The 24,939-nt window shown below is 42.8% G+C and overlaps 4 protein-coding genes across 4 annotated transcripts; 2 read left to right on the forward strand and 2 right to left on the reverse strand.

Moving 5' to 3' along the window:
• Positions 1 to 21: 21 nt before the first annotated feature.
• mfap2 (microfibril associated protein 2) lies at positions 22 to 6,184 on the reverse strand. Its single transcript, XM_026167905.2, has 9 exons — positions 5,746 to 6,184; positions 4,108 to 4,169; positions 2,759 to 2,806; positions 2,346 to 2,372; positions 2,186 to 2,251; positions 2,033 to 2,074; positions 1,864 to 1,951; positions 1,147 to 1,220; positions 22 to 728 (listed from the first exon to the last, which is right to left on the reverse strand). The coding sequence occupies exons 2-9, from the start codon at positions 4,136 to 4,138 to the stop codon at positions 625 to 627; spliced, it is 480 nt and encodes a 159-aa protein (XP_026023690.2). The 5' UTR covers positions 4,139 to 4,169; positions 5,746 to 6,184; the 3' UTR covers positions 22 to 624.
• Positions 6,185 to 7,300: 1,116 nt separating this feature from the next.
• Positions 7,301 to 11,676, reverse strand: sdhb (succinate dehydrogenase complex, subunit B, iron sulfur (Ip)). The gene is made up of 8 exons (XM_026167904.2): positions 11,512 to 11,676; positions 10,769 to 10,902; positions 10,179 to 10,264; positions 9,676 to 9,812; positions 8,327 to 8,443; positions 8,129 to 8,230; positions 7,919 to 8,041; positions 7,301 to 7,811 (listed from the first exon to the last, which is right to left on the reverse strand). The coding sequence occupies exons 1-8, from the start codon at positions 11,581 to 11,583 to the stop codon at positions 7,731 to 7,733; spliced, it is 852 nt and encodes a 283-aa protein (XP_026023689.1). The 5' UTR covers positions 11,584 to 11,676; the 3' UTR covers positions 7,301 to 7,730.
• A 173-nt stretch (positions 11,677 to 11,849) lies between these two features.
• Positions 11,850 to 15,092, forward strand: mrpl20 (mitochondrial ribosomal protein L20). Its single transcript, XM_026167907.2, has 4 exons — positions 11,850 to 12,092; positions 12,242 to 12,352; positions 13,891 to 13,968; positions 14,050 to 15,092. The coding sequence occupies exons 1-4, from the start codon at positions 12,006 to 12,008 to the stop codon at positions 14,221 to 14,223; spliced, it is 450 nt and encodes a 149-aa protein (XP_026023692.1). The 5' UTR covers positions 11,850 to 12,005; the 3' UTR covers positions 14,224 to 15,092.
• A 572-nt stretch (positions 15,093 to 15,664) lies between these two features.
• Positions 15,665 to 22,619, forward strand: atad3 (ATPase family AAA domain containing 3). The gene is made up of 16 exons (XM_026167908.2): positions 15,665 to 15,974; positions 16,520 to 16,596; positions 17,601 to 17,702; positions 17,814 to 17,873; positions 17,959 to 18,028; positions 18,125 to 18,290; positions 19,109 to 19,178; positions 19,987 to 20,142; positions 20,224 to 20,280; positions 20,362 to 20,487; positions 20,577 to 20,701; positions 20,815 to 20,866; positions 20,958 to 21,028; positions 21,143 to 21,310; positions 21,692 to 21,800; positions 21,901 to 22,619. Exons 1-16 carry the CDS (start codon positions 15,779 to 15,781, stop codon positions 22,291 to 22,293), a joined length of 1,998 nt encoding a protein of 665 aa, XP_026023693.2. The 5' UTR covers positions 15,665 to 15,778; the 3' UTR covers positions 22,294 to 22,619.
• The last annotated feature ends 2,320 nt before the right edge of the window (positions 22,620 to 24,939 follow it).

Raw genomic sequence — 24,939 nt, forward strand, 5'->3', positions numbered from 1 at the left:
AGTCAATGAGCTGATCAGCTGTAGTAAAAAAACAAAACAAAGTTTATTTTTTTTCTCAGTCTCTATAGTGACAGTTTTACAAAGCAGTAGTACAGAGGTCATTTGTGAGGTCACTCCTCATTACCTGTTTCATCACATATCTCATGATCTTGGATAGCGAGACAGCTGGCGGCTGGATATCGATTAGTTTTGTCTGATGTCAGTGCACTGCGGCCACCATTGATGAGCTAATCATGACAATGACTGCTTTTCAACACAAATACAGTAACGTACCAGTAAACACGAGAAGATTAATGTGATACGATATGCAAAAAAATTAAAAAATAAAAATCGAGGATGTTCTGTGGCTTTATGTGCACCTCTAGAAGTTTTATAGCACCAGTGATTTATACAGTCATCAACGTCCTTTGGATTATACGTATCCTTACACACAGGATCTAGTGAGCAAACACACATGTGGAACATTTTAGACGAAGAGAAACATGCTGAAATGCAGAAGTGCTTTTCGCACAGGGGTAGCGGGGGTGTACAGAGGGAGAGGAGAGAGGGAGGAGGGCAAAGTAAGACAACGTGATGAGGGAGGTGAAAAAGCGGCAGTATCTGGGTGGGTGGTGTCCCTGATCATCAGCAGCTTCCGCAGCTCTTCCCACAGCTTCCTCCTAATGATGCACACTGGCCACTCAGCGCCGCCACTCCACAGCGAGAAAACTGATCGCGACACAGGTCCGCTAAACACACACAAGCACACACACACACGGAAAAGTCCGTTAAAATCAATCTCATGATTCTTTCTCATATGAGCTATTGTCCAACACAGACAATTAAAATCATTAGAAAGTTATTTTCTATAAGCAGGCTTGTAGAACATTTTGGATAACAAGCCAAATTTATACCATCACTTTAGAATTTGTGTATACTTTACACGTGTTTCTCTTTCATTTATATTTATATTTATTTATATGCCTTTGAAGATTTGGTTTTATTCATTAATTTATTAACCTGCAAGATGAAAATTAGCCTGGCAAACCTGGAATATTTACAGGATGGGTTTAAGTGCTTGTGTTAATTAATATGCACTGCCCCTTTTAAATTAGTACATAAAATATCAAGGAGTAAATGCATGAACACAGGTTACGCGAATCCCACCTCTGAGCAGCTCCTCGTGTGCGCACACAGTCCTCATGCAGACCTCCTTGTTGACGACGTACACCCGCCGCAAACTGAACAAAAACACATGCAGAGGTCACACGTGCGGAGCCAGGAGCAGCTCACAGTCATCATGTCGGTCTTATCAGTCACAACTGCATCTACAGGCAACAGTCTATAGCCGATCTATACTGAATCAAATCCACTGTTGCCTATTTAGTGAGACACTGCACTTCATGGTGTTTCCTCATTACTGCTGAAGTTTATTTTGAGTCAGCACCACATACGAACTCATAAGAACTAAATAAGGGTTGATCCACGGCTGGATATTGTTCCCAACAAGTACACTATTTAGTCCTGTTTGAATAATGGAGTCTTTGAAATGATTGCTGAGAACAGGCTGTACAATCTTTATCCGGTGAGTTCTTGGAGAGCAGTTTGGCTCCTGGTTGCCTTTTTGTTAGACACCTTGAGACATCTGCATCGTATAAAACCTCATTCCTTTTGTTTTGGATCTGCATAAATGCACTATAGTTCCAGCACATTGTTAACATCAGAATTAACTGTGCTTCAGTGATATTTACATTAGAATAACAGACCAAAACTAGCACAGTGCACGTGAGGTAAATATCCATTCATCAAGACGAAATGAAGCCATGCAGTATTACTCGTAATCACTGCTTTCTGTTGCTATTGTGCTCCTTTAAAAGCACTTACCTGTAGAAACAGAGGCTGTTGAGACACTGCTTGCATGGCTTGTGAACTGAGTAGAGTCGGGTGCAGAGGTACTGCTCCTCTCTGCAATCTGGGAATCAAACAACAGAATCTTTTCTCCACTCTACGTAAAACAACTGGCTTTCTGTTCTCGTCTCTCTGAATCACTTACCGAGAGGTCCAGGCTCCGTGGGCTCTGTCAGGAATTCGGGATCTGTTTTTTTCAAATAGTATGAGACATGCGGCAATTTGCATTCATTCATTCAATCGTGACAGCACTGGGAGTAAATCTGTGACCGATGGGAGGAGAGCTAAGCAGACGTACCTGATTTTCCAGGACGGATCACGGGGTTGAGCTGAACCTGCTGCTGATAGCCTCCACGAGGAGGGTCTAAATAAGAGGAGAGAAACATTTTCCCACTTATACACTTGGCATAACATTTAGAAAATGAGGAAACTGAAAAAAAGAAAAGTAAATGTCTCACCTGTGGTGTACTCATACTCTTGGAATTCTTAAAACAAGCAAGAGAGAAAAATGTTTCATGAGATCAACTGTTAGTTTAAAAAAAAAACCCACAGAAAGTGCTGCACCATATAACGTGAACCACCTGCACGAGTTCACAAGCTTGTGAGTCAGTAATCATGACTTCATATGCAAGATGTTTAAAAATAATAAGATGCAGACTGGTCAAAGTGCTATTTACACTACAGTTCAGTTGCTATGCGAATGACAAATATATGAATCAGGAGAAAGACAGAGAGAGGGGGAGGGCGAACTCCTCGAGGGTGGGTGATACAGCAGAGGATAACGAGGAATTGAGAACAGATGTGGAGAGCGCTGATGTAAACCGATGCTGAGCAGGAACAATGTAGGCCAATATTCCCTTAATTAACTTACCGTTAAAGATATATGGATCCTGGTACTGGGGCTGGCTGAACAGCACAACTGTTGACATCGTAGACAAAGAGAGGAATCACAAAGAATGATGAGAGAAGTGCAGTCGGTGAAACACAAACAGCTCTATCACTGGTGTTTCCTAAGTCTTTTAAGATCACACTCATCTCCTTTAATAAGGCAGCTATGAAGTATGAAACGTTCGCACCTGATAATTATGTGGTTTTTACATCTTCAAGCTCTAGCTAGCACTACTGCAGGACCATTATTGCAAATGACAAGTCACAATCCCATCAAGCTCGGGAACGTGGGGAGAAAGACCGCACATGGCGTGAGGGGTTTGGGCAGGAAGCCTTTCTGCTTAAGCCTAACCATTAGTGAGTGAACACTGAGAAGAATAACACCATTACACCACTACCAGGAGCCTGAACAAGGATCCATGGATTCTTTGCGTTCATGTTGGTTATGCCAAATTCTGACCCTAACCTGAATAACACAGTAGAAATCGAGACTCATCACACCAGGCAGCGTTTTCCGATCTTCTCTTGGCTAATTTTGGTGAGTCTGTGAGAACTCTAGTCTCAGCTTCAGCCATGGCACGTTCACCTATCTTTCTCATTCTGATGCTCGGTTTCAACTTCAGCAGGTCGTCTTGGTCATGACTACACGCCTAGATCCATTTGATTGGATGATTAAGTATTTGGGTTCAAGCAATGGAACAGGTGTACTTAAAAAATGCCAAGTGAGACTTTGTGCTGCTGTATCTCACTATTATTCAGAGCAGCATACATGTGTTATCTTTGCAGCTTTTTCTCAGTTTGACTAAATTTTGTTGCTATTCGAGGAATAGTGAACATAGTGAATAGTGAATAGGAATAGTGATCTTTGTTTTTTACAGTGGGCAGCAATTTTCTGTTAAAATTTGAAAAGTTTCGGGAGGTTTTCGGCATTTTTGGTCGAGAGCAAGGAGTGTGTGGGACTAAACTGGACAACGGTGATAACAGGTGCTGTTGGGGCTGTTTTGTTGTTGAGGTCTGAACATGAAATGAATAAAGGAATAAATAAACGAGTAGTTTGACATTTTTTTAAATGTTGGCAGGGCTTTGTTGTTACCTTTAGACTGAACTATTTATCTGTCATTTAATCTTATTTAAGTTGTTGATCGAGGAGCTTTTCATGCATGATACAGACATCAGAATGGTATCAGTTTCCTTACCTAACTTGAAGCAAGAAAGCAAATAAATCTATTATACCAAAATGTCCAAACATTTAGTATTGAGCCTTTGGTGTTACAGAGAACCGATTTGTTTTTTGAAGCTGTTTCAGCTGGTAGAGGCCTGTGGTGCAGTTACCTGGCATGCAGAGTAGCAGGAGGACTCTCATGGTCGCTCTGGGAGGTAGACTGACTTTAACACTGGAGGGAAAATGAGAGTATTAATCAAGACAAAACAACATGAGGGGGATAAAGTGCTCAGTGCTGGACACTGCTTTGGTCTCCTGAAAACTCGTCTCTTCTCTTTCCCCCGTCCTCCGTCACCTTTCCACCCCCCCATACTTCTGCCCCCCTTAAGCCATCATCCCCACTGTGACCAACACCACCACCTCCTCCACCGGGGAACTGTGGCAGCAAGAATGTGGCACGTCTTCCTCAGAACAAACTTTCTGTTTTACAGCTTTTCCTCGCAGCAGCACACAGTCCGCATTCCAGGAAAAGAAACAGAGGACCCCTCGACCCCACCCCACTCTCTTTCTCTCTGGGTTTTCTTCATACCTCCCTCTTTATGCCTCCTCATCCTTCATTTCCCTTCTGTCGCTCTCACTGGTCATTTCCTACCAGCCCCCCCTCCTTTCCCCCCTTTTCTTTCTTCTTTACCCGACCAAGCAACAGAGCTTTTTTTAAAAATAAAAAAACACTCTGAATCCGTCAGTGACATTCATGAAGTCACACTGTTACATACAGTAAAACTCATTACCATACACTGACTAAAGTACTTTTCCACTTTGTGGAAAGTATGAACGCTCCTCCTCCACAGCTGCTGCTGCACTGTGGGCCACTTCATGCACTAAACCTGATTGTGTGGTACATACACAAAACCCACTCTTTTCTTTTCTCCCTCCCCTTTGTTTGTGTGTGTTTGTGTGTGTGTGTAACTAAATGCAGATTTTCTAGGTCACATTTGGACACAAAATCTGTGAGTAAAACACTTTTTGCACAAGTTGTGCATGCATGCCAATTTGTGCATCTTTGTGTGACACTAAAACACACACACACACACACACACACACACACACACACACACAGTTCTTGGTGTGCATCACAGTGGCTTTGGGAAACCATATGTTTTCACATCACACATCTGGGAGCCATTACCCCCCCCCCCCCCCCCCCCCCCCACACACACACACACACACATACACAAAAAAACCCCACAATCAGGAGATGCTCTGCTGTCATCCATTTTTGCACTATTTGGTTTTTTATAGTTAAAAAAGGGAACACTAATGAATCATTTCTGCATATGCCCTCATCGACCCCTATTCTCTGGAAGCAGCTCAATTTCCCCCCACTCAATGACAGAGAGGCTGGAGAGAGGGTTTAGTTTTCACCCTCTCACCAGTGCCATCGCTGCAGTCCCTCCTCCTCCTCCCTCTTCTTCTCTCCAGTGAAAACACAGGACCACATGTCAATTCTCAACAGCCATTAATATACACCCAGAATATCCTCGGCTATTTTTGGTTTGCATTAAGCAGACTGATAAGCGCCAGGAATGCTTTGAAGTCCTTTTAAGACTCACCGCACTGCATGAAGTCTGTGCACAAAAAATGTCTCCTGATTTTTTTTCCCTCCTCCATAACCTTCAGCATAAATGCAGTTTAGATCAGGTAAAGTCTATAACTCATTTCATACTTGCATTTAGTAATAGTAATAATAAAAAAGAAACAAGAAAGTCAAACTAAACCAGTCATGCGACTTTTTTCAGAGATCTTACCCAACTTTGACTCAATTCGCTCCGACTTTCTGCCGCTCTCATGCGTCCTGTGAGTGCAGGAGGACTTCCAGCGCCACATTGTACCACCCCGCATCTGCAGTCTCCTCCCCGTCCAGTCCAGCCCCGGCCTCCAGCAACGACCAGCAACAACCCTGTCAGTGAAGAGCTATGCAGAAGTGGAAGCTATAAACTCTATGAAAGTATGAAATCGAAGGGTAAGTTCACATGATCCGTAGTGCTAATTTCCAGCTCCGTGTTTTATTCTTGTGCTTCCAGGATAGTTTAGCATGATTTACATTTCTAAAAATAATCCTCATTTTTCTTAATATGGGCACTGGTGCAGCCCTTTCATGTAGTTCATCTACTGCTTGAAACAAGACTTTTAGCTATCTTCCCATATTATTTTTAGATGGCTTTCTTCTGATTGGCTGGCCTGTGCAAACAGAAGGTCTGGACAGCGGGTGGGTGGGGCTTCTGTGCTCACAGTCTGTGATGTCCCCCTTTTACTGATAAAACAAGTGACAAAAGTACAAAAAAAATTTTCACCCAGAGCAACTAATTGTTTATTACCTTGAACCTTTGGCAATGTTTAACACACATGTGAGCGCACACAAATGTACAGTATAACACTCCTAACATATCAGGGTTGAGTCACACCAGTTTTTTGGTCCTTTTTTCCTGGCATTGATGTCTTGTATATAATGTCAGCACATATAAATACCAGCCATGTTTTCCTTTATACAATACAACTGCATGTGGGTCCTTGTTAAATTCTGTACACATAGAAAGTTTTTAAATAATCAGGCCTCATCACATCTTAAAGACCTCGTAGATCGCTCCCAGACTGCAGGCTTAATTGTGGCAGAGCCTTCAGCTTTAAGGTCATTCTTCTGTGAAATCAGCTCCCAGCTTGGTTTTGGGAGACAGACCCCCTCTAAATTTTTAGATTTTAAGCTTTTTGGTAAAGTCAGGGCTCGATCAGGGGACCCTGCTGCTGCGATAGGCTCAGGCTGCTGGCAGACTTCCCATGATGCACTCTACTCCACTTTTTTTCTTCTTCTCTCTCCCACAGTTTGTTTCTTCTCTGTCCCATCATCCCACAGCTGGTCTCTTCCAGATGGCTGCCAGAGGCTTGTTGGGGTTTCACTCTAATATCACATTGTATGAATTTGCACTTTATAAAGCTGAACTCCTTTCTTGTGTAAATAAACTCCAGTTTATGCCAAAATTAATTTTAAAATGAGGTTTGTGGGCAGCGATAGCGTTTTCTGTCTCTGTACATACCCACAGCACTGAAAGCAAAGCTCTGCATTGAGTCCTCCAGAGATTAGTCTGCTGTACAGATGACAAACTCCATTTTACAACATAAAGCAGGATTTTAGTTCCCCTTTAATTACAGTCAACATACAATAAGAGTTTTATTGCTGGTTGAAAAAGCTTTGAAATGCTTCAGATGGTTCAACTCATTTGGCTCTGCTCAACAGTGACACCCAGAGGACACCAAGTCAACGTAGTAGGATGACAGGAGAAATAATCACAAGTGAAAGACCGCAACCAGAATTTAAACTTATTTATTTCCATCAAAACAAAGACTGATGTCAGTTTGCTGGAAGATCTGAGGGAACGTGCCTGTGAACCAGCTGCTAACATGAAAAGCAACGAGCTAAAAGACACACAAAGAAATGCCTGGATTTTACTCTGCAGCATCAAGTACACAAACACACAGTAGAGTTGGAGATAAACACCTATTTTATGGTACATGTAAGACTCAGACGCTCTCTCTCCTTCATACTGTACATGAGTGTTTATGTCACACCAAGTTCTCCAACCACACACACACACACACTTCTGCTACAGCTGACTGCAGGATGTCGTGGTGGTGGTGATACATGGTGCACTGGCCCAACAGACCTGAAGAAGCATTTTTTGATCATTATATAACTTAGTCATGGAGGGATAAGAAGATCCAGAGGATAAATGAGGTTTCAGACAGCAGCTGCTGTCTTCTCCTTGTATGTGGCCATCATCTTCTTGATCTCAGCGATAGCTTTTCCTGGGTTCAGGCCCTGACAGGAAGAGCACAGAAAACACAAAAGCTTATTCACACATCTGAGTAGACTCTGTACGAAGCTGCTCAGATGTACCTGAAGTGTCAGCAGTGCAGAGAGCTTACCTTGGGACAGGTCTTGGTGCAGTTCATGATGGTGTGGCAACGGTAGAGCGAGAAAGGATCCTGCAGCTTGGACAACCGTTCTTCTGTGTACTCGTCTCGTGAGTCAATCATCCAGCGGTACGCCTGAAACACGACAAAGGTTTACTACACAGCCTTGCTGATTCAGACTATAACAGACCATCCTGCATATTAAAGTGCTCAAACACACACCTGCATGAGCACAGCAGGCCCGAGGTATTTGTCTCCGTTCCACCAGTAACTTGGGCAGCTGGTGCTGCAACAGGCGCACAGAATACACTCATACAGCCCGTCCTACATGGGAGAGAAGCAAGTAAAGATATGTTTCCTTAATGTGCTGGAAGCCTGAATGTTATGGGACAGTGAAAAAACAAACAAAGACAAATGTACCAGCTTCTGCCGGTCCTCCACAGACTGCAGGTACTGTTCCTTCCCTTCCTTGGACTCATCCTTCTTCTTCAGGTAGGGTTCGATGGACTTGTACTGGGCGTAGAAGTTACTCATGTCCTGCAAACACATTGCTACACTAATGAATCCACCAAACTGAACTGTCTACTCAGGTGGCTGCGGCTCAGATGATAGAGGTGGTCGACTACCAATCAAATGGATCAGCTGATCGATCTCAGGCTCCTCCAATCCACGTGTGGAAGTATGTGTGCGAATCACTCACATTTTATTGTAATTATAATTTTGGCTTCCAGTGACTATTATAGCAAGATAAGACCAATAAAACGTTTATTATCAGCCTAATTTTTATTTTCCTATTTATTTAAACTTTTTCTAAGTCTATCATCTTTAATAATCATTGAAGATCTTAAACAATATGAATGTGCAATTATGATTTATTGCTGTAATCAAGCAGCCTTACGTTCAAATGCTAAAAAAAACCCTAAAAAACCCCCAAACTGATCTGCTATTATTAAACAAAATCTGCCTCAATTTACATTTTGCTGGCTTTTAGCTTCCACAGAGAAGCAGTGAGCAGTAGCTTCTTCACACCCAATCAGTTCAAAGCAACATTTAACAGTCGGGTCTACTGATCATTAAAAAGGGATGCCCAGGATTAGTCGACCACACAATTAAGCATTGCTGTCCTTGCTAGCTGGCGGCAGAAACACTAGTTGGTTAAACAAATTATTCAGATTTTATTTGTGCACGTCGCTGGTTAACAGCAGGGTTTTACATTCATCCAGCCACCCGACAAACAAGAACCACCCCTCTCCATCCCTCCTCCTCTCTGTGTTGGGAAGGTGTTAACAAGAAAGACGGAATGTCAGACAATGCAAATTCAGCCCCTTTATTAATCTCTTGAGTGTTTCTGATTTTTAGAACAGTCTGATTGATTTCTCCTTCTCCTGTTTAATCATCTAGAAAATTAAGAATCAGGAACATCCGCATCACATAATCTACAGCACCAACACTCCTAAAAAGACATCCACGCATCTGATTCATTAGATCTGGCTTAAAAAAGGTTGGAAATAAAACGAATAAAGAAAAATGTAACGGTTTTCATGAATGCTAATGTGTTTTTTCACTGTTAAAAACAAAACAGTGTAACATTTGTTATTGCAACACTAAATTTTGCACATGCAAAATAAAAAAAGCAACCAGCTGTTAATGACTTTAAACTCTTAGCACTTGTGTGTGATAATGTGATGGCTGTGCTAGCTTATAAAAGAGGACTGTGAAGTAAATGCTTCGTTCCAGATGTTCACAGATGTTCGGTGAAGCTGACTTACAGGTACCAGGTCCTTGACGACGTACATGTGTGGCAGAGGGTAAATCTTAGTCGGCTTGCTGAGGCTGGAGTCGATCTTGTTGAGGCAGGCGAGTGTGTTTCCTCCATTGATGTTCATCGCACAGGACCCACAAATACCTGGTTAAAGCGGAATAAAAATTATAATAACAACATTTATTATTGACATTTAACTTTTGAGGACAACAACAGATGTGGTACAACCGGTCTGTGTGCAACTCTTGCTTGTGGTGTTGTTGCTCGTCAACCAAACAGTGAAACTGAGTAATAAAAACAATGACAATGCTGTCTCTGCTTTTCATACTGTATTTCGTTTTTACCGTTAATGTTTTTTGGGGGGTTTTGCACTTCTTACTTTGAGCTGAAAAGATGGGCTTCTTAAAGATGGGCTTTGTCAGTCTTCAAGAGTATAAAAGCTTTGACTCAGGTGCTCTAGACTCTGTAAACCCCTTTTAAAGGTGCAACTCCAGCCCCTGTGTTACTGACCTTCTCTGCAGGAGCGACGAAATGTCAGAGTGGGGTCAATCTCATTCTTGATCTTAATGAGCGCATCGAGAACCATTGGGCCACAGCTGGATGAAAAAAACAAACAAAAACACAGTAAGTTAAAAAAAAAAAAAAATCTGTAACATGAAATTGTCAAAGCAGCTTGTCTGATGTGTTTACTTGATCAGCTGAAACCCAGACAGATCATACGGCTGAGCAGCATTACTCAGCATTGAGCAGTGTCACGCTGACAAACATGAGCTGAGAGAGTTTAATAAAGCTGATTAGAGAACAGGTGAAGGAAGAGGACTGAAAATATGCCCGGCTGTCAGGGCCACCTGTTACTGTTACTGAAGCCACCAGAAAGCATTAGTTAGGCCATTAACAATGCCCTTTGTTTAGACCCGAATATATTCTCAGCAACATCCTAACCAACAAACATCCTAACCTGTGAAAAATGAAGACTCTGCTGGGATATCTGGGCTAAAATGGAAAGCTGCTGGACTGTTGGGTTTTAATAAAACTTTCTCTAATCAATGACAGGAAATTGCTCTGCCTGGATGCCAGATGTCCAAATCTATGACACTCACGTGTTGAGGTCAATCTCATAGGTCTGCATTCGGGGTTTGTCCCCTGGAGTGTCTGGATCCCATCTGTACACCTGGAACTTCTTTACCCTGGGCTGCCCTGCTGGAGCTGCTGCTGTCTGTGCATACCGTACCGCCTGATGACAGGGAAGACAGGCGAGAAATCAAATATAATAATAATTTCAAACAAACAAACAAACAAACAAACACACACACACACACAGACTGTCCAAGCCGGGGCTCGAACCGGCAAACTTCCGATTACAAGGCGAACTCCCAACTCTTGAGCCACGATCGCCCGAAGTCCTCTTCAATCATGACCAGGATGAAGTACCTGCTCCAATCACTAAATTTAGCGTTGTCTAAATAACCTTTAATCAATACCAATAAATATCCTGTATTAATAGCTGTCAGACATGGTTTCATAAAACACAAACTTCATTGCAATAGAATAATGCCATCATTTTTTTCGGATTATCTTTTTTAATATATTTTTCTGCACAAAGCTCTATTATTATTTACTTTTAGTGTTAGACATACATTCCAACACATTTAGCGTTAACCAGTCGAACCATAATTAACTTAAGTTTAGCTAACAACTACACTATGTAACCCGGACTTCAGAACATAGACGGAACCCTCACGTAGAGAGCTGTAACCGGTCTAAACGCTGACACCGGGCCGGCTGATGACAGCAGCGGTTCACGATGAAACTATTTACTTTTCCATAACAACCGTCAACATACCAAGAGTCCTGCGGGAGAGCGGAATGCCAAAACACCGCACCGAGTCAAGGACGTAAAACTGGCGACCGACATTTTGAATGGTCTCTCCTTTGACCTCCGCAGCTCGCTATCCCAGCATTCAACTCAGTGGGTGCGTTTGCTTTGTACACCGACGTGTTTCGCACTGACGCAAACACGTCCTTTAGAAAGTGTGTATTTTTACGGATCTGTAATCTAATGTTTGACATCTTATTTTCAGACTTTTGTTTTGTTTTTGTTTTGTGAACCGTAGCCGTCTGGTGCAATTGATGAAGTTGTTTGTGTTAAATTAGCCCGCGCGCCGCCTCTGACAGAATTTTAAATTGAACGTACCCAGAATGCGCCTCGGTTTGTCGACGTACGGCGTGCGGAGTTATTGAGCTCTCATAACACCGAGAGTGCTTGGTTGGAGGTCACTTATTACGTGTTTATTCGTTTGAAAGTGGACACTGCGGTGAGGTGACGGGGGGACTGAAATGGTGTTTTTGACGCTGTCTTGTTGGATCAGAAGCCGAGGACCCGACAGATACTGGAAGGTCCAGGAGGTCCTCAAGCATGCACGGGTACGTCTATTGCTATTTCCTGGAGTGATAGCTGCTAGAGCTCATTCATGATGTTTGTAGAAGCTGTGGTGTTTTGTTTATTGCATCCTCGTCGTGTTAAAGACTTGTAACAAGTGTTGTTGTCACGTCTCTGTCATTTCTTCCAACAGCACTTCAGAGGCAGGAAGAACCGCTGCTACAGCCTGGCCGTGCTGGCTGTCAGGAGGGCGTTCGTGTACGCCACCAAAGCTCGGAAACTTAAGAAGCGCAACATGAGGACGGTAAGAAGACCCAAATATTACTGCATGGCATTTGGATTTTTTTCCTGATAGTAGCAATCGTAGTCTAAGTAATAGACTTTTCAGCAGATTCTGGGTGCAAATATATTTAAAACAAACACTAATGATTGCTTTTTGCTTATCAAATGATTCCTGACTGGCGTCATGACCACCTAAAGGATCCCCAAGATAAATCAGGTGCACCACAAGATGTCTAAATTAAAGCATGTTGTTTAGATAACTGGTTATATTTTCTTTATTTTTTGGTCGGTTTAATCAAATACTTGATATTTTCACTCCATTAGTCCGCTATATAATAATTAAATAGAAAATAAAGCTTTGGGCTAGTTCCGCAGCAGTGTCTACATTACTAACAGGCCACTTCATTAGGGACACCTGTTCAACAGCTTGTTAACGCAAAATATTAGTAAGCCGATCACTTGACAGCAAACCAGTACATTCAGGTGTCTTGACATGGTGAAGATGACCAGCTCAGGTTCACACTGAACATCAGAATGGATGAAGGAGGGTGATTTCAGTGACTTTAAACATGTTGTGGCGTTTTGTGCCAGACAGGCTGGTCTGAATATTTCAGTTGAGCTGCTGGGATTTTCCAACACAACCATCTCTAGGGTTTACAGAAAAGGGTCCAAAAAAACCCAAGAGGAAACAATGCAGTGAGCGGCAGTTCTCTGTGTGAAAGTCCTTCGCCTGAGGCGATAGGAAGGCGAGATTAACTAAAATCACCTCGCATTACAATCAAGGGTTAGAGGATATCTAAATGAAGACGACCACAGGGGGTCCTGTCCACTAAGAGCAAGAAACTGAGACTATAATTTGCACAGGTTCAGCAAAATTTCACTGCAGAAGATCAAAAACACCTGGTCTGATGCATCTTGAATTCTGCCATGACATTTGGATGGTAGGGTCAGAATTTGGTGTGAACAACTTGGAAGCACTCCTTCCATGTCCACACATACACTGATAAACACAGTTCCACCCCCCATTTCAAGGATAAACCACCACTGTGCAATAACCCAAACTGTATATACATAACACTATTTTTTTTTTTTTTACCAGATTGTATTTTTGTACACTTTATATTTTTTCCTGTAAATACTGCTCATATGCATATAGTGCTGCAGAAACTGTGCACCCCCCCATGTATCTCATTGTGCATCTGTATAATGACAATAAAGTCATTCTATTCTATTCTATTCTATTCTAAAACCTCAGTTCTGCTCCATGCTGCTGACTTATTTTGATTAAATTGGGAGAATTTGAAGTCAGGTCAGCACTTTGGGCTCTTTGTCCTGATCATCGAGCTGTTCCTGAGCAATTTTTGTAGTGTGTTGGGGGGTGTTCTCTGGCTGGGTGAGGCCACTGCTGTGCACTTCCCAGCAGAACTTTGCAGTATAACAGGATGTTGTTCACTTCCTCTCTTTGGATTTAATATTGCAGCTGATTGGTGTGTGTGTAAGATTAGAAATCAGTTTGCTTCAGTATAATTGATCCTGTGTGTTGTCCCCTTGATTCATCAGCTCTGGATCTCACGGATTGCTGCAGCAACACGAGAGCACGGCATGAAATATCCCGCCCTCATGCACAATCTGACTAAGGTTGGCTTTACTAGATAGTTTTGCAGCTCATGTATTTTTAAAAATTCTGTTGGCTCACTCTTCCTTTTTCTCACCATATAGAGCAGCGTCCAGCTCAACCGTCGCGTCATCAGTGATCTGGCCGTTACAGAGCCTCGGTCGTTCCTCTCACTTGCAAAACTGGCAAGGGCTCGGCAACAAGAAGGCTTCAGGGCAGCACTGGGTGACGGCAAAGAGCCTTCTGGTGTGCTCTCCCGTGTAGTTATGCTGCAGTAAAGGACTTGCCACAGTTATGGATAAATGATTGTTTTTTTGGGGGGGCGGGGGGGTTAAAGAACAGCGTTTATTTAAAAAAAAAAAAATTGAACTGACACAGACACCTCATTTTAGGATTTCATCAAAATGTGTTTCTTGTATGATTCGTTTAAAGAATTGCATTTGTGTGTGGTGATTCATGATCGCTCGATCAGAGATCCGGCTTGAATTCGAGCTGTAACACAGGTTGTCTGTTTGGGGAAAAACAGGAATTTTACAGGCCGATCAAAAAGTAATCGGTTTTGTGACACTTCTGCTGGTCCTGTGCTTCTTGTTGGCTTTATATTTGAACAAGTCAATAAGGAGTCTCATGTTAACGAGCTTTCCACTGGTCTCTCCTAGAAATGATTTTTGGAGAGATTTTTAAAATAGTACCAACAGTGTATCATTCCTGAAGTAAACTTGCCTACAGCAGCACAGATCATTATGTGTGCAGTATTTTGACTCCTGAACTTCGAGATCAGTATCTCTGATTGTGTTCTTCATACGAACTTCATGTATAAAACCCGTAAATCCAACTTTCACTGGTATTTATCAATGGCTGCACAGAATCCCTGGCAGGAGGTAAACTTAAACTTCCTAAAACAGGAATGTGTTGCCAACATGTGGTGTCACCTCCTGATTACCTCCAGTGTCTTCACACATGGTCTTGTTATCATTTCCATAAACCTGTTTATCATATGCAACCTTGAGTTATGACTGAAAGTTTTTCTTTTTGTTTGTTTTTTAAGGTTGGCCTTTTTTTGTTTCTGTGTAAATATGTGTTTTACCACCTTTTGTGGGTCGGTTGTCCTCTAAATGTTTAGCTCATTAAACATTTTTGATATATATTCTGGTTTGCTGTCTTTCGTCAGATTTTTTTATTTTAAGGATTTTATTTACTTTTGTCCTGATCAACAATAAGCTGAACTCGGTTCTGCTCAATATTTATTTTATCTTCTTACAACTTATTGGTGTGGGCCTGCACAGCAGCTTCTCATGTAGCCCCTTGGGAACATAAATTGCCCACTCTTGCTCTGGAGCATGAAGTTGTTGGAAAACAGAAGGTTAAAACTGAAGTGAGGAGATTGTTTTCAGTGCAGAGTGTTTGCTTTAAATTTTTAGATTTGAAGTTTAAGTAAATCAAAAATAGATTTGATATAGAAAACCTGGAAACAATCCTCTGACACTTCAATGACTTTCAAAAACAGAAACAGCCTGATGAAACCGGGGTAAACGTCCTTTCGAGTGAATTGTATGCTTTATGAACCTTCGGGGCTACCGTATCGAGTGTGGGCGGGACTACGTCAATGACCTCTGCTGAGGACTACTACGTTGAGCGCCAATCAGAAGGAGAAGTACTTGTTCTGAGCCAATCCTGGCTGCGATTATTCAGCTAAACCTTGAGCTGTTTGGTGCGCATGCGCAGAAGCTTTCGGCGTGACACGCGTGTGGAGGAAGCGTAGTGACAGACCTGCGGCTGCTATCCTCTGTCCAACAGAACCGGTTTAACGGTGCTTTATTTGTTCTCGGCGAAATGTCGTGGCTGTTCGGCCTGAACAAGGGACAGCCGGAGGTGCCTCCCGGTTTACCGGCACAGCCTCCACCGCCGCCACCTCCGCCGGCCGGGGGCTCCAGCGGCGGTGGAGATAAACCCAAGGACAAATGGAGCAACTTCGATCCCACCGGGCTGGAGCGGGCTGCTCAGGCGGCTAAGGAGCTCGACATGTCCCGTAAGTATTCAAGGGCTTCGGGTGGGTCTCCTTAGAGGAGGTGTGTACAGATTATACAAACACGGCTGCTGTTGGAGAGCAGAGCTGCACCAGCATCTGCTGCTCTCTGGCTCACGGTGATGGTGGTGGTCGCCTCAGTGTAGCTGAAGAGGCCCTCACCGACATCCAGCACCGGTATAAATACTAAAGGTTTAACTCACGTGAAGTTAGGCTTACGGAACTGAGCTGCATCCACCTTCATCCAGAGAGAGAACAGAGTTCAAAGGTCACGGACGTTGCAGTCCGGCTCAGAACATCCAGACCTCACCCTCTAACACACACACACACGTGTGCAACGATGCAACACATACTATTATTTGATTATTGATAATGATTTCATTCATTCATTCAGGGCTGTTGTTTGGTAGTTAAGACTCAAAGGTGGATACAGTCAGTCACAGGGATCAGCAAAGACAGCAGGCCTCACAAACATAACGCTTTGAAGCAACTACATGCATCTTCATCTGTGTGTGTGTGTGTGTGCGCGTGTGTGTGCGTGTGTGTAGGACATGCCAAAGAAGCTCTGGAGCTTGCTCGAATGCAGGAGAATACCACTCAGCTGGAACACCAGAGTAAGATGAAGGTACAGTGAATACCTTTACTCACTATGTACTTCAAAAAAATGTGTTCATCACACAAATGTTAAACCAAGAAGCAACACAACCAGAAGATAAGTCACACAAGTAAAAAAATGAAAAAGAAAATCTGTTAATAAAAATAAAAGCAGAGCAGTGGATCACTCTGCATCTGCAGCAGGACACCGGGTACATCAGTCCGTTTCTATCAGCTTGATAATTCCTAGGTATTATAGACCTGCATTAGATGAAGCCGCAGTAGCCGTATTTTTCAGAAGTGGTCTTTATCAAAAGTTCTCCGGGCTTTCCAAAGCTCTGTCAGAGGCTGCTTTTTCACTCATTTTAAAATCAGTCCTTGTACAACTTGCCAAATAACTAATTTGAAGTTACTCACAGCTTACATGCATTAAATGGTATTTATTGTTTGCATTGTTGAGGTGATTCCTAAAGAGCTATTAGCTGAAAGCTTGGCATATTACAGCATGAGTCAATGGGTATGGAGAAGGTCAGGAGAGATTAACAACAGTGAATATATAACATGATGGAGGCTGTGCCATAGCATGCACACACTCTGTATGTTTGCATGTTACAGTGAATTACCGTACTGCACTTTTCCTAGCAAAATACAAAGAACTGTGTGATGTTGGCTTAAGACTTTTACACAGTACTGTATAAGAACTTGACTCAGATATTTACAAAGATGAGTAAGCACCACTGTAATGACCTTCCTGAGTATGTATAGGTGGAATAAGGCAGGGAGACCAGCACAGAGCAGGCATCAGAGATAGCAGGTGAGACCATAAAGATGAGATGTTTCAATGTGATGACTAGAAGAGTAGTCTCGAACTGGATCTGAAGTCATCTGATTGGGCGTTATAACAGCCGTGCTCTATTTAAGTAGGTATTCTTGCTCCTTTGATACTCGAGGACTTTGGTGGCATCTGTATTCTGTGCTGCGATGAATTGTCGCTGTTCTCCAATGACCCAGTTGTGCTCTCACCTCACGCTTTAGGAATATGAAGCAGCAGTCGAACAGCTCAAAGGCGACCAGATACGCATCCAAGCTGAAGAGAGGAGGAAAACTCTCAATGAGGAGAGCAAGCAGCATCAAGCTGTAAGAGGGGAAAACATGAGCTTCTTTTCTTTTTCTTTAGAGGGAAGAGCACTGTGAGTATTACAGCAGTGAATTGTACCAAATTGTGTTTTTGTGGTTGTGTCCCATCAGCGAGCTCAATACCAAGACAAGCTGGCCAGGCAGCGATATGAGGACCAACTGAGGCAACAGGTGAGTTGTTAACCTCCAACTCCAGCTGTAACGTGCTGTGAAGTGGGATACAGTACTAAATGTCTTGTGCTTGTTTAATTAACAGCAAGCCATGAATGAAGAGAGCCTTCGCAAACAGGAGGAGTCTGTACAGAAGCAGGAGGCCATGAGGAAAGGTAAAGAAACGAGCGCGGTTATTGATGGGATGCTTTTAAATGTTTGACACGATGAGCTGAGGTTTATGTTTTTGTTTTTTCCTCTTTGTTGTTTAGCGACCATAGAGCACGAGATGGAGCTGAGACACAAGAATGAGCTGCTTCGTATTGAGGCAGAGTCCAAAGCTCGAGCCAAAGTTGAGAGGGAAAACGCCGATATAATCCGAGAGCAGATCCGCCTGAAGGCTGCAGAACACCGACAGACCGTTCTGGAGTCCATAAAGTAAATTGTTTTGCTCTGAGCTGTTTATAATGGTGTATCGCTGGTTTTTAAGGTCATGAATGATAATAATTGTTTTTTAATGCAGTTTCTTGTAAATGCATTTTCGCACCTGAGCTGCAGCCCTGAGCTTTTATAGAATTTACTCGACTGAGCTGTACGCGAGCACACAAATGTCTGACAAGGCTGGATTGGGCATTAAATTGTCTTTAATATGTCAGCTTGTGTGTGTAAAGTCCAATTGTACTTATGTGAAAGGAGTTTAAATGAATTCACTGCTAGCGTGCGGCCGCCTGTATCACATCTGCAGACTGTATAAAAGATCGACTTATCTGTTTGACTCAGAAGACCCGGTCGCCATCTTTGTTTTTTGTTTTTAAAACAAGGACATTGTGCGTAACCTTGATAACCTGAGTAAATGTATTTATTTATTTTTTATATCTATCGATCGATCGCAAAACTTCAGTACAGCTGGAAATCCCTTTGCAACCTGCTGGCTGTTAAAAGAATGCAGATTTAATGTCTTTTTCAAAGTTAGAAGCTGCGTCTGTCTTTTATACAGTCAACGTTCCTGCTTCCTGCACGCTCTACTCGAGTAGCACCCTCATCCAAACCAAACAGAGTATTTACAGTAGCGCAAATTTCACTGATGCTGACTTTGTCCTGCTGTGTGCTGATTGTGAGAGAAGCAAATTTTCCTCCATTTTCTGGAGTTCATGCATGAAAACAGCTTAAGTTCAGTAAATGTTTAACAGTGTCAACATGGGCACTGTGACAGACTCTTAAAGGCGTGCTCACAGTTAACACGTGTTTGCTTTCAGGACTGCAGGTGCTGTGTTTGGAGAAGGATTCAGGGCCTTTGTGTCAGACTGGGACAAAGTGACTGCCACGGTGAGACACTCTGCTCCCATTCAAGGGAGAATTTGTCACTGAAATTCCAATGAAAACAAACATGAATATGCCTAAGGAGTACACTAAAGCACAGTTAGTTATGCTGTGTTCAAGTAACATAAATCAAACATTAATGTTTCTGTCGAAGTCAGACAAACAGGATTTGTTTTGCTTCTTAGCAAGATGGCAAAACAGAGCAATACCTTTTTGTGTGTGTGTGCTTTGAAATGCTGCTGCAGCACGTGCATGGATAGAGCCTGGTCTGTGAATTATATGCCATGCCCCGAATACATAACAGTGGCAGTACACGTTACACCTTTTACAGTTTTACTACCGTTTATGTTCACTGCCAACTTCTCTGGTGGTAAACTCATTCATGGGGCTGCTCCAACTTTCTGAGTTGGAAATCCAAGTTTAGGGGTTATTCCAGATGAAGATTTTGACTGGAAACTCGTAAATACAGATTTCTAATTTAATCTGGAACGCAGCATTAAAAGGCCCAACATGTATGCATTCACAGATGTGCTAAACATTTCAATTGACTGTGTCCTTTTACTCCGTTGTATATACATCAAAGCAAATACTGCTTTTATGACACCTGTGGGTTTTCAAACACTTCCATTCTCAGAAACTCTTAAAGGTATTTTTTCAAATTGTTTTTGGCTATAACTATGAAGATCTTATATCCCAGATGTTACCTCAACTATAAATATTATCTTCTGGGGAAAAAAAATGCTCTGCTTATCATTGCTCATAATGGAGTGTGAATTTAGTCTCCTGATCTATAATGGTTTCCTCTCTTCCCCAGGTGGCAGGGTTGACCCTCTTGGCTGTGGGAGTGTATTCAGCTCGAAATGCAACAGCAGTGGCCGGACGTTACATCGAGGCCAGGCTCGGAAAGCCGTCACTAGTCCGGGAAACTTCCCGATTCACTGTCGCAGAGGCAGTCAAGCATCCAGTCAAGGTAGCTAATGATGAATTCATAATTTTGCTATTTTTAAGCTGCAGAGTTTGTTGTACTTATAACTGCTTTGAAATTATTTAGACGACCAAGCGGCTGAAGAGTAAACCTCAGGATGCCCTGGAGGGAGTTGTGCTCAGTGTAAGTGGACATGTGGTATAAAAGTGCAAATCATTGCCGTTTTGTCTCAACTTGAAATAACAGCACTTTCCCATCTCTTAGCCTTCCCTGGAGGAGCGTGTGCGTGACATTGCCATAGCAACAAGAAACACAAGGCAGAACAACGGCCTGTACAGGAACATCCTCATGTACGGTCCTCCGGGGACGGGCAAAACGCTGTTCGCTAAGGTACGCCAGAGAGCTAAAGCATGCTCAGGTGTCCAAAAATATAAACCAGTGCTTTGTCTGACTGGAGGATTTCTGTGTATGTGGAGTAGAAGCTGGCAGTGCATTCTGGGATGGATTACGCCATTATGACCGGTGGTGATGTAGCACCAATGGGCCGCGATGGTGTCACCGCCATGCACAAAGTGTTTGATTGGGCCAACACGAGTCGACGCGGGTATGATGCTCAAAATATGTCACCTAACATATTTGTTATTATATTTGCACCAATATCACGAAGTGCACCAGATGTAGCAAAACATGTCCTTTCTGCCATGTTTCCAATCACAGGCTGCTGCTGTTTGTTGATGAAGCCGACGCATTCCTCCGCAAGAGGGCCACCGTAAGTCTGCGTTTATTTCATTACTCAAAAAACCTGCCGGTTACATAAGAAAGAAGCAACTGTTCATTGCCTTATTTTGTTTTTACAATAGGAGAAAATCAGTGAAGACCTCAGAGCCACTCTCAATGCCTTTTTATATCGCACTGGAGAACAGAGCAACAAGTAAGAATCTATTTCACATGTTTACAACTGAACTTTCTTAACCACTGTGATTTACTTCCTACCTTTTATTAAGCTGCTTGACTCTTGTGTTTTTGTGTGTGTGTTTTTATGCAGGTTTATGTTGGTGCTGGCCAGTAACCAGCCGGAGCAGTTTGACTGGGCCATAAATGACCGTATAGATGAAATAGTGAATTTTGCGCTGCCGGGTCTTGAGGAGCGGGAGAGGCTGGTGCGGTTATACTTTGACAAATATGTGCTGGAGCCGGCCACTGGAGGGAGACAGTGAGTACACAAGAATAGAGCTGTTAAAGTGGCAATAGACAAGTCTCCTAGTAGCATGTCGGTGATGAGAGAGAACAGAGCGTGAAAACGAAGCTGTCAGGTTACCTCACCTATTACAAACAGCAGAAATTATCTTCCTCCAAAGGGTGGCGTGGCTGTCTTATAGTTGGGGTTAGGAGCTTGATCATTCCGGAGAGGATCCGAGTAGAGCGGCTACTCCTCCACATTAAAAAGAGCCAGTTGAGCCATCTGATTCAGAGTAAGATGCCTTATACTGGAGGTGTTTCTAGCATGTCCACCAGTGTAGGAACACTATACTGTGTAACAGTGGAAATTTCCTTCATGGCCTTTTCATGGTCTTATTCTGCTTTGTGTTTACAGGAGGCTGAAGCTGGCGCAGTTTGACTACGGGAAAAAGTGCTCTGAGATAGCGAAGCGGACAGAGGGCATGTCTGGACGAGAGATCTCCAAGCTGGGTGTGGCCTGGCAGGTACGAATCATCATATTATCTTTGCCTCCATAGCTGAAACCTTGTCATACCACTGGAGAGTGTATCTTAATTTCAAAATGAAAATGTTGTTTTCCTTCAGGCGGCAGCATATTCCTCTGAAGACGGCGTCCTGACAGAGGCCATGATCGACGCTCGGGTCGACGATGCCGTCACGCAGCACCTTCAGAAGATGGACTGGCTGCGAGGAGAGGAGGCGGCGAAGAGCCTTACACCCCCACCAGCTGGGGTGACGAGCAGCGGAGGAAAAATGGGTTTTAATCTGCCCCTCAGCGAGACGCCTCAGGCCCAGGAGGTGATCGCTCCTGTCCTTGAGATTAATGAAAAGCAAGCACCTATGAACCTCTCGGCAGAGGGCCAAAGTGCCGACCGAGCTGGACACAACAGCACAGCAGAGAGTTCAGGTCAACCTCCTGCCTCCACTGACGGCAAGATGAGAGAAGACTCTCCTCCTAAAGATGGAACTCCAGTTTGAGTTCATTTTTCCCAGTGGTGCTACCTGGATAGGAAAATTTTAGCTTTCTGCCTCTTTGACTAGAAAGTTTCAATCTAAAGGCCTGTTGGGATTGTCTTTACGACAGAAGATGAGTTTCTAGCGTTAACCAATTAACTACAAAATACAAATGATGGCTGAGACTCTTTCGGTCTTATGCATCATGTACACAATGTAAACATTTACTTTACATGGAAACCAGTCGCTGTGTCTGTAATTACACTATATAAATGTACTAATTAAAGTGTCTCTGTTGAAACAATGAAACTGATCCATGTTTTCATAAAAAGTAAAGATTGTTACTACAATTGATGATTTGTGGTGTTTCTCTCAGAAGTCTGAAAGGCTAAGAAAGAGTCGTACTGTGACACCTCCAACCTTTAAGGCAGAGACTTTAGAACCACACAATGCATAACGAATAGAAGGGCAATGATAAGACGAGTGGGTAGTTGTGTTCGATAGGAATCCATCTGGGATTTCAGTATTTCACTATAATAACAGAGTTCCCGTTGAAGCTTCATATTCAAAGGAAAGTCGAGGGCATGAAGCTGTCCATGGTTTGGAAAAGGCTGCATGATTAAATGCCCTGTCACATTTTATGGGACCCTCTTATGTAGCGTGATGTGCAGGTTTGCATGAGTAAGAAATCAATCTGGCATTCCTGACAGGGAAAGTGAAGGTTGTTTTAGACAGATGGGGATATGTTTGACTGATTTAAAAAAAACAAACATCTGGTTAAATCTTTTGTAGTATCATGCTGGGAGAGCTGTTTGAGCTACTTGCATAAGACCTGGTTGACCAGAAAAGTGGCCCTGAGCTCCTAAGAATGGGCTTAGCTCACACAAGCTGACTCCTTACCTCTGCTTTATATATATGTATTTATATTTTTATTAGTAAGTAGCAAGCACAGAAAAACACTGACAGTTGCAGAGGCAGTGTATGGCAACCAGTGTACAGTACATGTGTGTATAAGTAAGGCTTCTTAACCCCTTAAATGTTTCCATATCACAGAAACAGAGAAAACAGGCTGAGAAATGGCAGATCTGCTTCTACAAGATTTCCCTGAGGAAGTGTGTGTGTGTGTGTGTTGTTTTTTTTTACATGCTGGTGGTTCTACTGGCTGCTAAAATATCATTATTACAACTGTTATTACATTCTGTTATATTTCAGTCAGAACTACAGTTTTATGTCAAGTGCTTCCATTAACTTGTGGCTCTATCTGCACCATGCTCCCGCTGGATTCCTTCGAGGGTTCAGGATGTGGACGCCTGAACACGTTCCTTATATTTCTGAATTTTGGCATCCATGGATGGAAACGATCACCTGGAGATAAAAAATAAATAAAATAATAATTAGGAGTTAACACATTAGGAGTTAGGAGTTAACACACACACAGTAAAAAAAATTTCAAACTGATAACTTAAAATAAGAAGCCTGTTTATAAAATACATTAACTACATTCTTACACGGTTTTGCACATAGACGCAAATAGAAATTGGCGCCCTCACTGCTTTTGAAGCTCGCATTACCCGACAGGGAGAAAATTACAGAGGGGTAAAAACGAGTTCGCCGTGGCAGCAGGATTACAGCCACAGAGAGCCAACAGTAATAGAAGAAGAGCTGAGGTTCAGTGGGCTGCGTGGATGTTACCTCCCGCAGAAGCACGGGCGGTAACCAGTCATCATGGTTACGGTCAGCATGCAGCTGAATATCAGCTGGACCTTATTTTCTTTCAACTCTGTGGACTGTGGGCAGTCCTAACATTTTTGTAATATTTATATTTTCTTCCAAAACTCACAGAATAGTTGAAATACGACTATCACTATCCGCAGTGGCGGTCCTAGCCTGTTTGGCGCCCTGGGCGAACACTCTCTCTGCCCCCCCCCCCCCCCCCCCCCCCCCAAACACACACGTAAAACATATTAAGGATTGTACATTAACATAAAACTGTTGTCGGAACCATACTGAATTTCACCAGAGAAACACACACACATATATGAAGAGAGAGAGTATGCATAGTATGCAAACAGCTACCAAACAGCCATCATAATTCGTCATACAATGAAAACAGGACAAATCAACAATTGGCAATGACTAATTAATATTAAAATCTGCAACATATTGTTTGGAGTTTAGTCTGTTACTGTTACCATTTTTACCATTTCTTCTTGGAGCAACTGTAACCCACATACAGTGGGGCAAAAAAGTATTTAGTCAGCCACCGATTGTGCAAGTTCCCCCACTTAAAATGATGACAGAGGTCAGTAATTTGCACCAGAGGTACACTTCAACTGTGAGAGACAGAATGTGAAAAAAAAATCCATGAATCCACATGGTAGGATTTGTAAAGAATTTATTCGTAAATCAGGGTGGAAAATAAGTATTTGGTCACCTCAAACAAGGAAAATCTCTGGCTCTCACAGACCTGTAACGTCCTCTGTAAGAAGCTTTTCTGTCCCCCACTGGTTACCTGTATGAATGGCACCTGTTTGAACTCATCATCTGTATAAAAGACACCTGTCCACAGCCTCAAACAGTCAGACTCCAAACTCCGCCATGGCCAAGACCAAAGAGCTTTCGAAGGACACCAGGAAAAGTATTGTAGACCTGCACCAGACTGGGAAGAGT

This window comes from Astatotilapia calliptera, chromosome 5 (genome assembly GCF_964374335.1).
Source record: "Astatotilapia calliptera chromosome 5, fAstCal68.1, whole genome shotgun sequence".
NCBI classification, from domain to species: Eukaryota; Metazoa; Chordata; class Actinopteri; order Cichliformes; family Cichlidae; genus Astatotilapia; species Astatotilapia calliptera.

Excerpts from the sequence above, each read along its gene's own strand:
- mfap2 (XM_026167905.2), bottom strand. The coding sequence starts at position 4,138 with ATGAGAGTCCTCCTGCTACTCTGCATGCCAG. Across the intron at positions 2,075-2,185 it reads GATCCGTCCTGGAAAATCAG|ATCCCGAATTCCTGACAGAG; the intron begins GTACGTCTGCTT and ends TGAAAAAAACAG. Across the intron at positions 1,952-2,032 it reads CACGGAGCCTGGACCTCTCG|ATTGCAGAGAGGAGCAGTAC; the intron begins GTAAGTGATTCA and ends TTTGATTCCCAG.
- sdhb (XM_026167904.2), bottom strand. The coding sequence starts at position 11,583 with ATGTCGGTCGCCAGTTTTACGTCCTTGACTCGGTGCGGTGTTTTGGCA. Across the intron at positions 10,903-11,511 it reads GCTCTCCCGCAGGACTCTTG|GCGGTACGGTATGCACAGAC; the intron begins GTATGTTGACGG and ends CCCTGTCATCAG. Across the intron at positions 8,231-8,326 it reads TGGAGGACCGGCAGAAGCTG|GACGGGCTGTATGAGTGTAT; the intron begins GTACATTTGTCT and ends TCTCCCATGTAG.
- mrpl20 (XM_026167907.2), top strand. The coding sequence starts at position 12,006 with ATGGTGTTTTTGACGCTGTCTTGTTGGATCAGAAGCCGAGGACCCGAC. Across the intron at positions 12,353-13,890 it reads AGAAGCGCAACATGAGGACG|CTCTGGATCTCACGGATTGC; the intron begins GTAAGAAGACCC and ends TTGATTCATCAG. Across the intron at positions 13,969-14,049 it reads TCATGCACAATCTGACTAAG|AGCAGCGTCCAGCTCAACCG; the intron begins GTTGGCTTTACT and ends CTCACCATATAG.
- atad3 (XM_026167908.2), top strand. The coding sequence starts at position 15,779 with ATGTCGTGGCTGTTCGGCCTGAACAAGGGACAGCCGGAGGTGCCTCCC. Across the intron at positions 16,597-17,600 it reads AACACCAGAGTAAGATGAAG|GAATATGAAGCAGCAGTCGA; the intron begins GTACAGTGAATA and ends CTCACGCTTTAG. Across the intron at positions 20,702-20,814 it reads GCCAACACGAGTCGACGCGG|GCTGCTGCTGTTTGTTGATG; the intron begins GTATGATGCTCA and ends TTCCAATCACAG.